Source organism: Tachysurus vachellii, chromosome 4, assembly GCF_030014155.1.
Source record: "Tachysurus vachellii isolate PV-2020 chromosome 4, HZAU_Pvac_v1, whole genome shotgun sequence".
NCBI classification, from domain to species: domain Eukaryota; kingdom Metazoa; phylum Chordata; class Actinopteri; order Siluriformes; family Bagridae; genus Tachysurus; species Tachysurus vachellii.
The window spans coordinates 20,055,234-20,069,280 of NC_083463.1; the positions used below are offsets into that span (position 1 = coordinate 20,055,234).

Consider the following 14,047-nt stretch of genomic DNA (forward strand, 5'->3'; position numbering starts at 1 on the left):
ATTTTGCATCATATTAGATGCAAAATGGATTTTTACATTCATTCATTCTTTCATTCATCTTCTACCGCTTATCCGGACTACCTCGGGTCACGGGGAGCCTGTGCCTATCTCAGGCGTCATCGGGCATCAAGCAGGATACACCCTGGACGGAGTGCCAACCCATCGCAGGGCACACACACACACACTCTCATTCACTCACACACTAGGGACAATTTTCCAGAGATGCCAATCAACCTACCATGCATGTCTTTGGACCGGGGGAGGAAACCGGAGTACCCGGAGGAAACCCCCGAGGCACGGGGAGAACATGCAAACTCCACACACACAAGGCGGAGGCGGGAATCGAACCCTGACCCTGGTGGTGTGAGGCCGACGTGCTAACCACTAAGCCACCATGCCCCCGGATTTTTACATATACTTCAAAAATTACATATGATTCATGATGTTTGATGGAGATGATGTGTGTGTGTGTGAGTGTGTATGTGAGTGTATATGTGTGTGAGTGTGTGTGTATTTATGTATGTGTGCATGAGTCTATATGATTTTGTGTGTAAGTGTATGAGTGAGCATGTGAGTGTGTGTGAGTGTATATGAGTGTGTTTGTGAGTGTGTGAGTGTGTATATGAGTGTATATAGTGTGTTTGTGAGTGTGTGAGTGTATATGAGTGTGTTTGTGAGTGTGTGTATGAGTGTATATGAGTGTGTGTTTGTGTGTGAGTGTATATGAGTGTGTATGTGAGTTTGTGGGGGTGTGAGTGTATATGAGTTTGTGTTTGTGTCTGTGAGTATATATTAGAACGTGTTTGTGTGTGAGTATATATGAGTGTGTGTTTGTGTGTGTGAGTATATATGTGTTTGTGTGTGAGTATATATGAGTGTGTGTTTGTGTGTGTGAGTATATATGTGTTTGTGTGTGAGTATATATGAGTGTGTGTGTGAGTGTATATGAGTGTGTGTTTGTGTGAATGAGTGTATATGAGTGTGTGTTTGTGTGTATGAGTGTATATGAGTGTGTGTTTGTGTGTGAGTGTATATGAGTGTGTGTTTGTGTGTGAGTGTATATGAGTGTGAATTTGTGTGTATGAGTGTATATGAGTGTGTGTTTGTGTGTGAGTGTATATGAGTGTGAATTTGTGTGTATGAGTGTATATGAGTGTGTGTGTGTGAGTGTATATGAGTGTGTTTGTGCGTATGAGTGTATATGAGTGTGTGTTTGTGTGTGAGTGTATATGAGTGTGTTTGTGTGTGAGTGTATATGAGTGTGAATTTGTGTGTATGAGTGTATATGAGTGTGTGTTTGCTCACCCACAGGCCACCTTTTGCCTGTCCAGTTGCATCATGTACAGCTGAGGGAAACTGTCTCCTCATATTAGACAGACTCTAACAGGAATTAAGAACTTCCCCATCACTCCAAACACATTCACAGACTAGAACAGACAGAACCTAACTGTCCAAAGTAGGGCCCATCAAAATAAGACATTGGTCCAACTGCAGTCCCAACAATGCATTTCTGCAAAGTGCTTGGAGAATATTATAGTAGAACTGATGACTGATGAGGTAGAAATGTCATCATGTCATGTTAATAAGTTGAATGAAAAACTGTATATTTAAAATACACCCTAATATGCACTTTTACATTTTTACTGCTCAGATTGAATGACCCTTGTGCCCTTACTGTACCTCTGTGATGCAGTTCCTCTGGTGGCAGTTCCTCCTAACAATCTCATTTGAGTGTGTGGCAAAATCTACTGTTTCTATGCAAACCCCATTGCAGTTTGATTGCCATGATAGCATGATTGCACCATGATACGACCTAGCTGCAGGCGAATTGAATCCAGATAGCTACACAAGTACATTGTGTTCAGGATATCTGACAAATAAAGCTACATGCAAACAATACATGACTTTTATTATTATAGATTAAGAGCTACATACAGAACATAATGTGAGGAAAGAAAAAAGTTTTAGGAATAGGTTGTGTCTTAGGCCGATGGTAATAGTTTATTAGCTTATTTGATGAGTTTCTAACTCAGGTCTCCATAGTGCTTTTTACACTGCTCTTAAACCTGGGTTATTGCTGTTCTAAACCTTGATTTTAACCCCAAGTGGAGGAAAATTTCACAGTGGTTATAAAACCCTGTCCCGAAAGCATTTTTAGCATCAACTCTGTATTGTGGTGCTAAACGTGTTCAGACACCCAATCAGAAATGTAACAGTGCGTGCATAGATAGATAGATAGTGTAGGGCTTTGAGAGATGGGACACGGGAAGAAGGGGCACAGAGACTGGGTGAGAGTTAACAAAAGGGAGGTATTTATTTCCTCACTCACTTAAAACAAAAACAGAAATTAGGAAGGCAGCAAAAGTGAGTCCTTCCTGTAGGGGGCGTTTGGGCAGAGGTCCAGGCTCCAAAACCCGGTAGCAAGAGGAGGACGGCAGGAGAATAGTAAAGAAGCCCTCCCCAGGAGATTAGCGAGGCTCAGCCAGCAATGTGGAGTTATGGGTCAGATGGATGTCTCTGAAAAACAAGAGGAGAAAGATAACAAACATTAGTCCCGTTTGGCATGCCCCCCTTTCCTTTCTCCAGCCGCTGAGCCTTGCTTCCTGCTGTGCTTTCCTCATGGAGAGTGAATGCTCCAGCGGCGCTCCTGATTGGTTGGTGATTTTCGGCGGGCGTTTCGGCCGCTCCGCCCCTCTCTCACTTGCCGCGGTGCTGGCCATGGTGCTGGAGATCGGGGGCTCGCGGTTAGCGCCGCTGGCCAGGGTGCTGAACCACCGCCTGTTCCATTCTCCCGCTTCCGGGTTGCCGATGCCGTGGGCGAAGAGCGGTTTTTTTCTCCGTGTGTTTGCGGTGGTGCACGTGCCGCCGTCACAATAGATAGATACCTTTATCTTGTGTGTCTATTCACACTTGGTGAATAAAGCTGATTTTTTATTTTTGTTACATATACATTACAGCACAGTGAAATGCTTTCTTCACATATCCCGACGTTGGAGGTTGGGGTCAGAGCACAAGGTCAGCTATGATACAGCACCCCTGGAGCAGTGAGTGTTAAGGGCCTTGCTCAAGGGCCCAACAGAGGCAGCTTGGCAGTGCTGGGGCTTGAACACTGATCCTCAGATTAACAACCTATATCCTTAACCGCTTGAGCCACCACGTTTATTATATAGAAATAACAGTTAGTCCCAAGCTTTAGCATCAGTGAGAAAAAAAAGGAACGGTCTGTCATTCTGCTTCTGAGCAGGTATTGTTTTCTGTTAAAGCTTTCTAATCTTTTTTTTAGTCTTTTAAGTTTGTCACATAGCTGTTAAATGTTCCTCTAACCAGAGTTAAAAGCGTGTTTTAGATCAGTGACATCTCTGGGTAAAGTGCAGTGTGAAAAACCCTTTTGAATATTTGTATTATTTGGTCTCACTTTGTTTTACAGCTTAACGGATTGTTTTTCTAGCAGCTTGAGGATTTCTTCTCTATTCACTATTCTACATTTAACTTTAGATTTCATTCCTCTGCACTCCCTATAAGAATAATCTACAATACTCTACAATTAATTGTAGTTCACACCTAAACACACCTGAACCAGGTCATCTTTATAATATAGCTGTTATTTTTCTGATGGAATAAAAGATTTCAAGTTTACCGTAAATCTACAGTATGTCTGGAGAAGAACATCTGCTTTTTCCGTGCTTATAAAACCATTCCTGTGTTATGTACTGTATTAATAAGGGAAAACAGCATCTCTCTTTTTTGACAACGTTTTTTGTTACATTTTTTGGCTTTCAAAGGATTTGCAAAGCGTTCAGAACAGGGAACTACAAACCCTGTACCCTTTAGTGGATCAGTGTGGTTACAGCTGCAGTGTACAGGTAATAAGAAGCTGTTCTAATTCACCTGCATTTCAGTTCTCATCCTTGTTCAAGTGTCAGTCAGGGGATAGTGCTCAAGATCATTAAACCGTTCAGCGATGGCATGGAGGTGGACAGGAGCAAATGACAAGTGGTGGCCTTACTGGCTCTTATTTATTTATTGGATTTCCACAAATAATATGCTGTCAGGGAGCCCAGCTGTGGAGCTTAGTGGGGTGTAAGAGAAAATAAAATTAAAGTTCGCACACACTCCCATAAACATACTGTACCACACATTGTGTAATGTTCCCATTCATCATCACAAGTCAAAGCAACCTAACAGGAACACGAAATGCTTTTTCTGTGTCTCCTTCCATCCCGCAGTCCTTTTATTTTTCTCTGGTCATCCACAGGTTAAGCCAGTGAAAGAAACTAAAGACATCAACAGGAATCTCCAAACCTGTATTCAACCTCACAGCCTGCTGCAATACCAACAGCACATTTCTTTAGTGTTCAAGTGAATGTTTTTTATGGCTCATATCCAAAAATACTTACCTTACCTCATCTCCAGGGTTCACATTTTCTTTTCTGTCAGTTTGACAGCTCAATGGTCTGTTAAATCACCTACAGGTTTGAAAACCGCTTTGAGAATCAAGACTGCAAAGAGCCCTAAGCCTCCACAAAATGAGACTATGATATGGGAGTATGATATCACTTTAAAGAACCTGAAATGTCCTCAGTTCTATGAAATGAAAGAACTTAATATAGAGTAGATTGTAAACATGTACATTTTGAAATTGCTTCATCTGTAATATTGATTTATGGAAAATGGGCTATGAAAACAGCGTGTTTGGATTTCTTTTATCTACAAAGTCAGAAACAAAAAGATATTTAAAGACTGTCACTTTACAACAAATTCGATTCACCCAGTTACTATGCCCAGTTACTTTACAGCCCCACCATTACTTTACAGCTGGTTAGCCCAGGCTGTTTACTTTAAACCTGTTATCCCCACCCATTTTTCTTTACAGCTCTGCCAATTTGTTTTGTAGCATGTTAGCCAGGCCAAATTATTTTACAGCTCTGCCCAAAATTTTTCACAGCAGATTAGTCTGACTCATCCACTTAACAGCCCCACCCATTACTTTTACCACAGGTTAGCCCCGACTACATACCTTTATAGCCCAACCATCCTCTTTTTTGTTTATATTTTACAAGGTAATCTCACCTAAAAATGAATACAACCTAATACGTATATAAAAAAGTGACTATTAATACAAGTAAAACAGGATAGCAATAGGAACATAGTATTAATACTTATTTTTAATACTAAGAACAAAAACAGTCTTCAAGACCTTCGTGTAGTTTGTGTGCATGCATGTGTGGAATTTAGATACGTGTATAAATCTGCAGTGTGGTGTGATTGTGGTTGTGTGGTGTGGCTGTAGGAGAGTCCAATCTTGCTGTGATTGCTTGTTCTGATGTAAGACATTGATGTATGTAGGCAATGTTCAGACTGGTGTTCAGAGTCAACGTTGGCGGTTTTGTTTTTGATCAATGCAGGTTGTTTTTTTTGAACTGCTGATGTATCTCTAAGCAAACAAAGTGATGGTGATAATGTGAACTAATGGTTCAGCAGAAGGTGTAACTGACTAGTGACTTGATTTCAGTTACGCTGGATATGAAAGAAGACCCACGATCTGTTTATTACTATTTACTATGAACACTGATTTTGAGGCAGCTTTATAAAAACAAATTGTTCAAATTGTACTAATGAATTTGATCATTTTATGGTTATGACAAGATCTAGACAATAAGGAGACCATCCATTCAGATCAGAGGTAATCTACACAAAGCAATCTAAGAAAACAGCCAGTTTAATTCTGGGAGGCTGGAAAATGGTCATGTAAAATTAACAACTTTATTTGATACATAAATCCATCCACTTGTGGACTGTAGGGGAAAAGATAAAATACTAGTAAGTAATGTAGGATATTCTGTCAATTAATTTTATTGTTTAAGTTTAAGTTAAACCTTTTTATACATACATAGTAAGCATGGTGAAATAATACCTTAAATTCATTACATTGCCCAATTTCACCTCAGGCATTATTCGTTTAAGGCTGACAAATAGTCAATATGTAATCGACTTACCAAGGATTGAAGTGTGTGGAAGAAGAAAAATTTGAATCCCAATACACAGCCACAATACTTTAGCTAATGGGGAAAGATTTGTAATAAGACTCAGACTATTTGATTTTTTTTTTCAATGTCCAATAACATGTCTGGAAAATGTATAAGTTTTCTCTGCAATAAATAAAAATAGCTGTGTTATTTAGCTCAGATCAGTGGTGGTGGAGTGGTGAAGGTATGAGTGCCGATACTCCATTTTAAACAGAAGGCACAAGCGACATAATACTGATGGGTTGAATGGAGAGCCATCTTTTCCTTTTCAGCCCATTGCACTGTGACAGAATGACAGGAAGTGCTGAAGCACTCCGGAGGCTCCTGTCAATCACATGCAACCAGCCATATCACGCAGTCTGTATCTGTACAATGTGTTTAAAAGAACATAGTCATGGTTTGTCACTTTTTAAAAAAATTGATTTCCTTAATTAACATCCTGGAATCAAATAGTTATTAATTAATATAGTCTATAAAGCATCTCATCAGTGGCTCCCTTTAACAGCAACAACCACAAACACAGAAATTGGGATAAAGATTCAATCTGTTCTGTCAAGCTGTTTTATGTTTATGCTTTTAGAAAGATAAAAATAAATTCCTAGAGTAATAACTGAGAATCTTTTAGGAATAAATGCTATGATTCACTTCATCTAGATGGTGAATTGTTTTTGTTTGTTTCTTTCTTTCAATTTTTTTTTCCAATTTCCTCTTTCTCCTCGGTTCATTGACCCGTTCTCCTATACGTACCAGCCAGCTCTCCTCATCAGGCAACAGCTATCAACTTGGAGAGTTGGCTAACACGTCTTCCTCTAAGACCTGAATCCGTCTTTTTAAAGTGCATCACAACACAGAAGAAACTGGAGGAAATGTTTATCAGTTATTGCTATAGTATCTCACACACAATATCTACAACACCAATTGTTCACCAACAAACTACTGACCAAATTTGTCATTAATTGGTATTGACTTTTCTCAATCTAAACAGAGATAACTGACCATTATGCAAAGCATCTGTGGTTGAATGTGGCTTAATGCTAAACACATCTAATCATGGAAAGACAAATTACTACACAGGGATTTGTTGTGTCATTTTATAACTGAAGTTCTGCCTCTCAGGCAGTACAGTACATGCTAGTTAGGAACTGCAAGAAACCACATTTTAGCAGCCCGAGGGATATTGTAGCCACATCAAGCATATGTTTGTGTGCTGCTTTCCGCACGGATGCAGACAGAATGAATGAATATAAATAATATTATGACAGCACATGGGAAATTAATGTTAGTACGAATGACAGACAACTGGATTAGTTTCCCGGAATGCAGACAGAAAGTTGGGCTTCTTTTTCCTGCTTGGAAAGAAATATTGTTTGTCAGACTTTTTCTTTTGTCTTTCTTCTATAAGTGCTCACATTGGCTAAGTATATACAAAATACATGCAGTTTATTAAGAATAGCTGTACACCTACACATTGATGTAATTCTGTTCATTTTGAATAACCTTGTGCCCATAGAGCCTCCGATTCGTTAGATTATTTGTCTTACTGTAGCCTCAAACAAGTCTGGGCATTCTCCTGTTATCGCTGTAATAATTATGGTGTTCCTGCCTGCAGAACTGCTGCTCACTGGATGTTTCCTTTGTTTTGTTTTTCGCACCATTTTGTCTTAACTCTATAGGCTGAGTAAAAAAAACAGTCATTTCTAAAATTCTCAAACTGTCCTGTTTGACAAAAATATTTCATGCTTAATGTCAACGAGATGCCATTTCTTTCCAATTCTGACGTTTGAAGTAGACAATAATTGAAGCTCTTGACCATAATTGCAACTGCATGAATGACCAGGTGTTCCTATTAAAGTGACCGGTGAGTATACAAATGTCATACTTTGCACTCTGAATTGTGTACTCTACCATTAAATGTGCCAATGTTTAAAAAGGAACACTAATGGCTTTATAAGGTTTATTCAGAAGTATAAGCCATTTCCCAGTCGATGGTAAATGACGTTGTACGGACAAAAACATCTTGCAAAATAAATTATACAATATGAACTAATTTAAAAGGCATTTATCAGATGTCTTGTTCACCAGAGATTTGTCAGCCATCTTCCAAAAAAAGGACCCCATCCCTCTTTTTTTTTCAGTTGAATAAAGGTGCATCATCTGGCCACCTGAAGTGCACATCTTGTTGGAATTTTCAGAACGAACACAGTATGAACACTGCATGATTAACACTTCTAGCTTTCTAAAAGGATCTAGTAGGAACGGGTTTATTATTAATTCAAGATGCTACAGTCATTTAAAGAAACAAGCGTTCGATGCCCCAGGGTTAAATGCCAAATTCTCATTGATTAATGGATAATCGTTATTTGTCAGTAATGCCTGCTGAATATTAAACTTTTTGTTTACCTAATAATGGTTTTCTGACATTGATTATTTGCTTGTGGTATATAAGTTGAAACCCCTAATTCATGCAATTTACACTCTGCATCAACAACTACATTTGACATGGGCTAAAATTGTCTCAGAGTAAACATGGTTTGGGCCAAATGCCACCCAAAACCCTTGAATAAAACATCTCAAAACTTCACAGACTTTTAAGAGCCACTTCACTGGCCACTATGGATTGTGTTTACAATCTGCACCAACAGCCACCGGCCCCAAAAACCCACAGTTATTTACATTGAACATGAAAAGTAGCTTCACACATACACTAAACCTATTTTGTTCATTTGAATGTAAAGTATATTGTGGTAATGTGTGTTTATAATAATCAGACAATTTGCATATATTAGCTGACTCATAGAATGAAAGCACAGAAATTAAGCTTCATTGAATGAATGATTTCCCAGACAATGTGTAGTGTAAACTGAAACGCTTAACCTGCACAATAATGAAAGATTACAGCTTCATTCCTTCCTTCACATTGCTTTGTGCTGGATTATGGTTTATATGGAATGTGTTTGATGTCTTTTTAATCCTCGCATCGTGCTGAAGCATACTTCTGGGTTCTGGGTGTCGCATTCAGGAAAATAAACCTGTTAAAAACTATGAAAGCAACAAGAAAAGAGTAAAGTAAATGTCGGACGTGTGGCAACTTTGCAAGAAGATATGTTTTAAGACATAAGTTTTAGATTTTCACTATTGTGTTAGAAATATATAACCTTCTGTCTCATTAAGCACAATCTTAACTTTTTCACATACTGTATGAAATTGAAGGATTGAATAGAATACTTAAATAACAGAACGTTAAAATCGATTCTTCTACCAAATGTAAGGTGCTGTGCTTTCGCATGTGACTCTAAAAAGCAGACAATTATTTAGAAATTAGTGGAGTCGTGTATGTACAGTAGTACACCATGTCAGACTCCATAACTTGTGAGACGTGAAACATTGAACTGTATTTTCACCTCTTTTCCCACACCAGCAGATCCCCACGAGCATCAGAGTGCTAATACGATGCTTGTATGATGTCGCTTCCCGTATTGGGTCACAAGTGCTTTTCTGGGTGTATTTGTGTATGGGACTGTAGTAGCCTTGTTATCAATCTTCTCCTGTGTGTGTGAGTGTGTAGAGAAGTCTCTGTCACCAGTAGAAGGATGTCAGCCAGTCCTATAAATAGCCCTGGAGCAAGTCCAGACTCCAAATGGTTTACTAGCAGTACAGGGCATAACAGTATTAGCACAATATGTATTTGCATGGGGCATCATATACATATTCTGTTCTGTTATACATAACCTGTGCCTTTTATACATAACCTGTGCCTCAAGCTGTGCAGCCCAAACCTAGACTGGGTCGTAACCTGTAGCTCATTTCCAATACTTTGATACATAGCTCAGCATTTTTTATTCATCTATCTATCTATCTATCTATCTATCTATCTATCTATCTATCTATCTATCTATCTATCTATCTATCTATCTATCTATCTATCTATCTTGATTACATGTATGATGATGTTGTATGTATCTTTGCTATTTGCTGTATCATGTAATTATTCTTTTCATTTTCAGGAGATGGGAATCCCAAGGAGAGCAGTCCTTTCATCAACAGCAGTGATCCAGAGAAAGGCCAACAGTACGATAGGAAAAACATGGCACTGTTTGAGGTATGCAAACGTAGATATTATAAACATACCACTATGCAATGCTCCTTATATTTAATGTCCACAATGGCTGATTGAATTCATTCATTGTTAGCCACCTCACTGTTACATTCAAAACATATCATCAGCAGTGACAGGAAATTCAATGACCTGGGGTAATAAACCCAAAGTTTTGATTACATCCAATTTTTTACATTTATTTCATTATTTTCAAAATGCCTTTGGAGGAGATATGAGAAGTAAATAGATAGCAGGCATCATTCAATTTCAAGTTCAAATTAACTAAATGAGAAATAGCTTTACTGTAAATTTTATGTTTGTTGGCTTGAACTAAAAAAAAGCTGGCTCGCATTATATGCAACTTAGAAGGAGTCTAATATAAGCAAAACTGTTGGGCAGAATCTGTTAAAACATGACTATGAGCCAAAGCACAGGGCAAAATCTACAAAGGAAATTTAGCCTACAAAGAAAATCTAAAGCCAGTAACACACAGGCCTAAATCCATAGGCTTAATCCAGGCTGAAACCTAATCCAGGCTTAAATTTAGACCTGTTTCAAATTTAGTGTCAGGTTTAGCATAAGACATAAAGCCTAAGTTTAGACTAGGGTTTAACTTTAGACTCTAATCTGCTTATTTTTTTAAATGCCTTTGGAGGAGATACTAGTCGACAGATATCAGGCATCATTCAATTTAAAGTTCAAAATAACCTAAGAGAGAAACTGTACTGTAAGACAAAATGAGTGTGTGTGATGTTTGGAAGATACACAGCTTCTTTATGGATGAGTGAGTGTGTGTTCCTTACTCGGTACTCATTTCTTACACAGTGAAACCACTCTAAATAGCTCAATTCTATAATTGTATACTATTCAATATGCCACTATCTCTATTACAACCGAAGCTGTTGCTACTGTGTGTGTGCGTGCTTTAGGAGGAGATGGACACTAGTCCCATGGTATCGTCTCTGCTCAGTAGCCTTGCCAACTATTCCAACCTGCCTCAGGGCAGCAAGGAACACGAGGAAGCTGAGAACAACGAAGGATCTCGCAAGAAGCCTGTACAGGTAACAGAAACTCAATCACATCCAGCCTGAACACACACCAGCCTACACTGTGTGTACTATTTTTCATAGCTTTTCAAAATTTGTAATAAATAAATTTCTAATGAATACATGACAGCATCTTTCTCAAACCTCAGAGCTTGACTCTTCTCTCAGCACTAGCTTAGGATCAGTTAGAATCAAATATTACCTGGAAGATTTGACATGCTACTGTATATAGCTGCTAGTGGAGACAGCTGTATGATATGTTAATAAAATATTTCAGATTTCGTCTTCCTTGACAAGCTTTGCACTTTGGCATAAAGATTATCCCATTTAGCCTAAGAAGAGCCTAGCACACATTAGACAGCACTACTCTTTCTCTCTCATTTTTTTCTTATTATATTTCTCCCTCAGTCTGTGCTCATCAACTAATGCTTCCATGATTAGGAAGTCAGACATACAGGAGGTAAATATGGTGTTGATGTGCAGTGCTTCTAGAAAGTAATTACTCCAGTGAGTATTTCTGTTTTTGGTGTATTGGAACATCAAATTTAAGTGTATTCAAATCAGATTATTTTTGCCTTCTGGTCATTTTAAAGTAATTCTTTAAAGATATAAAATAAAAAAAATATATTTAGGCGTTCTCAGAATGATTAAAAAGGTGTAAAGCAGAATTGATTCAACCCTGTTTAAATGTGTATACTTAATGCTTAAAGGTAACGTAAGGAAATCTTATCTGAAGAATTAAAGCTGCACAATTTAAATATATAATTAGGCTTGTGATCGAATTCTATTGATCATTCACGCTAAATATGTTAGACAGTTTAACATCTGGATGATAAATATAGTGTTCTATGTTCACTTTAAATTTCAGATTGTCCCGTTTTATATTGAAAAAATAAATATTTTCAGCTACACTGCAGATCAGATCAGTCCTGCCAGTCAGATCAGATCATTTTTTAAAATGAATAAAGATGAAAAATGTTATTAAAACATATGAAAAGTTTCAAGCACTGTGAAGAAGAACAATTGTCAGAGAAGCATCTGAGAGTCCAGCTAAGACACTGAAGGAATTACAGATGGCTCATTGGCTGAAATAGCAGAGGCTCTGTACAGAATCAGCCTCTATGGGAGACTAGCCAGAAGGATGGAAGCCACTTCTGGGAAAGACAATGTTAGCAAATCTGAAAGCTGTTGGAAAAAGATTTTGTGGTCTTATGTTATAAAGGCCAAAGCATAATGTCTGGTGAAAACCAAAGCATGCTGTTGGTAGCATCACAAGAGTAACTGGAAAGCTGGTTAGCATCATAGACAACTTAGAAGGAGTCAAATATAAGCAATATGTGTTGGGAGGAATCTGTAACAAAATGTCTATGAGCCAAAACACAGGGCAAAAACTGCAAAGAAAATTTGGCCTACAAAGTAAAAAATATATACTATTAACCTATATAATTAACTATTTACCCACAGGATTAACCCAGGCTGAAATCTAAACCCATCTTTACTTTAATCTCTTGAGCTTTAAATGTAGGGACAGAATTTAGTCTCAATACTTAACTTTAGTTAACAACCATCTAGCCTTGTGAAGATATTTTATATAATACAATCAAATTGAACCAGGAATTACTATTATTAGATTACAAAAAATATATGATTATTAGATATATTTCAAAAATCAATTTTTACTCATTTTAAGCTTTATATTTTCTTAGTAGTTATTACTCTATCAGTAGATAATTTGACTTCTTTCTAGCAATAAATGCTTAAAATTAGTAAAAATATCTGCCAGTAGAACAAGACAATATCAAGAAATGTTTTAAAGAAAAAGTCTAGGAACAGGTTTAATAATATTTGGTTTATGGTGAACTCATAACTGCATTTTGTCTGCCGTCTAGAGTGTCTGCCTCTAAACTATGTATAACAATTAGATTTTACCTGAAAAATCCAATTAGAGTTTTCCTCAAAATATTAAGCAAGTTACACCACACATTGCTATCAGTGGTACTTTACTGACTACTAGTACTGAATTTAGAATTAACGTCTACTGTTTACAGCTGCAAAGATGTAAAAGACATCGAGAGAGAGATAGAAAGAGAGAGAGAGGACTTTGTAGTCTCACAGATATTAAAGGAAAAGGTTTAATCTTCACTAAGTTTCAAAGCATGTCTCAAATGTAATTATCTCACTGGCAAAACAGCTGCACTCCAATAAGCCCCTAGTTTGAGGAGTCAGCTGGAACACGTGAGGTTCTTTCAGATGCTTTAAAAGAATGAAAAAAAAAGCTGTAGGCTATGCTTGAAGAAGGGGAACAATGCTTGAGATAGCATTGTGCTTGTACAGTACACACACACACACACACACACAAATATAATGATATCTGATTATTTGCTGTTAAAAAAACCTCATGGATCGAATCCTCTACCTCATCATTGCATATACATATGAGTGTGAAATTTCTGCTTAGGACAATTATTAATGCAATCAAGTGTGGAGCCGGAGCAATGCAACATGACACGACATTAATCAAAACCCAAGGGCTGAATTTTAATGAGGAGAGACTGATGAAGGGAGGAGGACCTTTACTCTCAGCCATGCTGGAGTAGAATGGCATTTCTGTACACCAAGTATCGAGCTAAAGATCCACAAGTTATCGTAAAGGATTATGTTTTGTTATCCCAGTATCTTTAATGAGTCACTGTACAGGTTGATCTTGTAGAAAGACAGTTTTACATGATGGATGAAAAAAAAAAACCTTTATTGAATTTCATTAAATTGTTAAATGAGCCATAAAAAGATGCAAAAGGTGATTTGGGGTATGATATCTTAGCAATGGTATTAGAAGGGTAGCAATGCTCCTTCCTAGTGTATGTTGTTGGTTCTAAGCT

General features: G+C 37.7%; 1 protein-coding gene across 3 annotated transcripts in view; it reads left to right on the top strand.

Moving 5' to 3' along the window:
• Window positions 1–14,047, top strand: part of slc12a5a (solute carrier family 12 member 5a) — a 142,675-nt gene that overhangs the window by 89,047 nt on the left and 39,581 nt on the right. For all 3 annotated transcript variants that reach the window (XM_060868247.1, XM_060868248.1, XM_060868249.1), the window contains exons 2-3: window positions 10,031–10,125; window positions 11,052–11,183. In XM_060868247.1, the coding sequence (XP_060724230.1) occupies window positions 10,031–10,125; window positions 11,052–11,183 (227 nt within the window). The remainder of the gene's footprint in view (window positions 1–10,030; window positions 10,126–11,051; window positions 11,184–14,047) is intronic.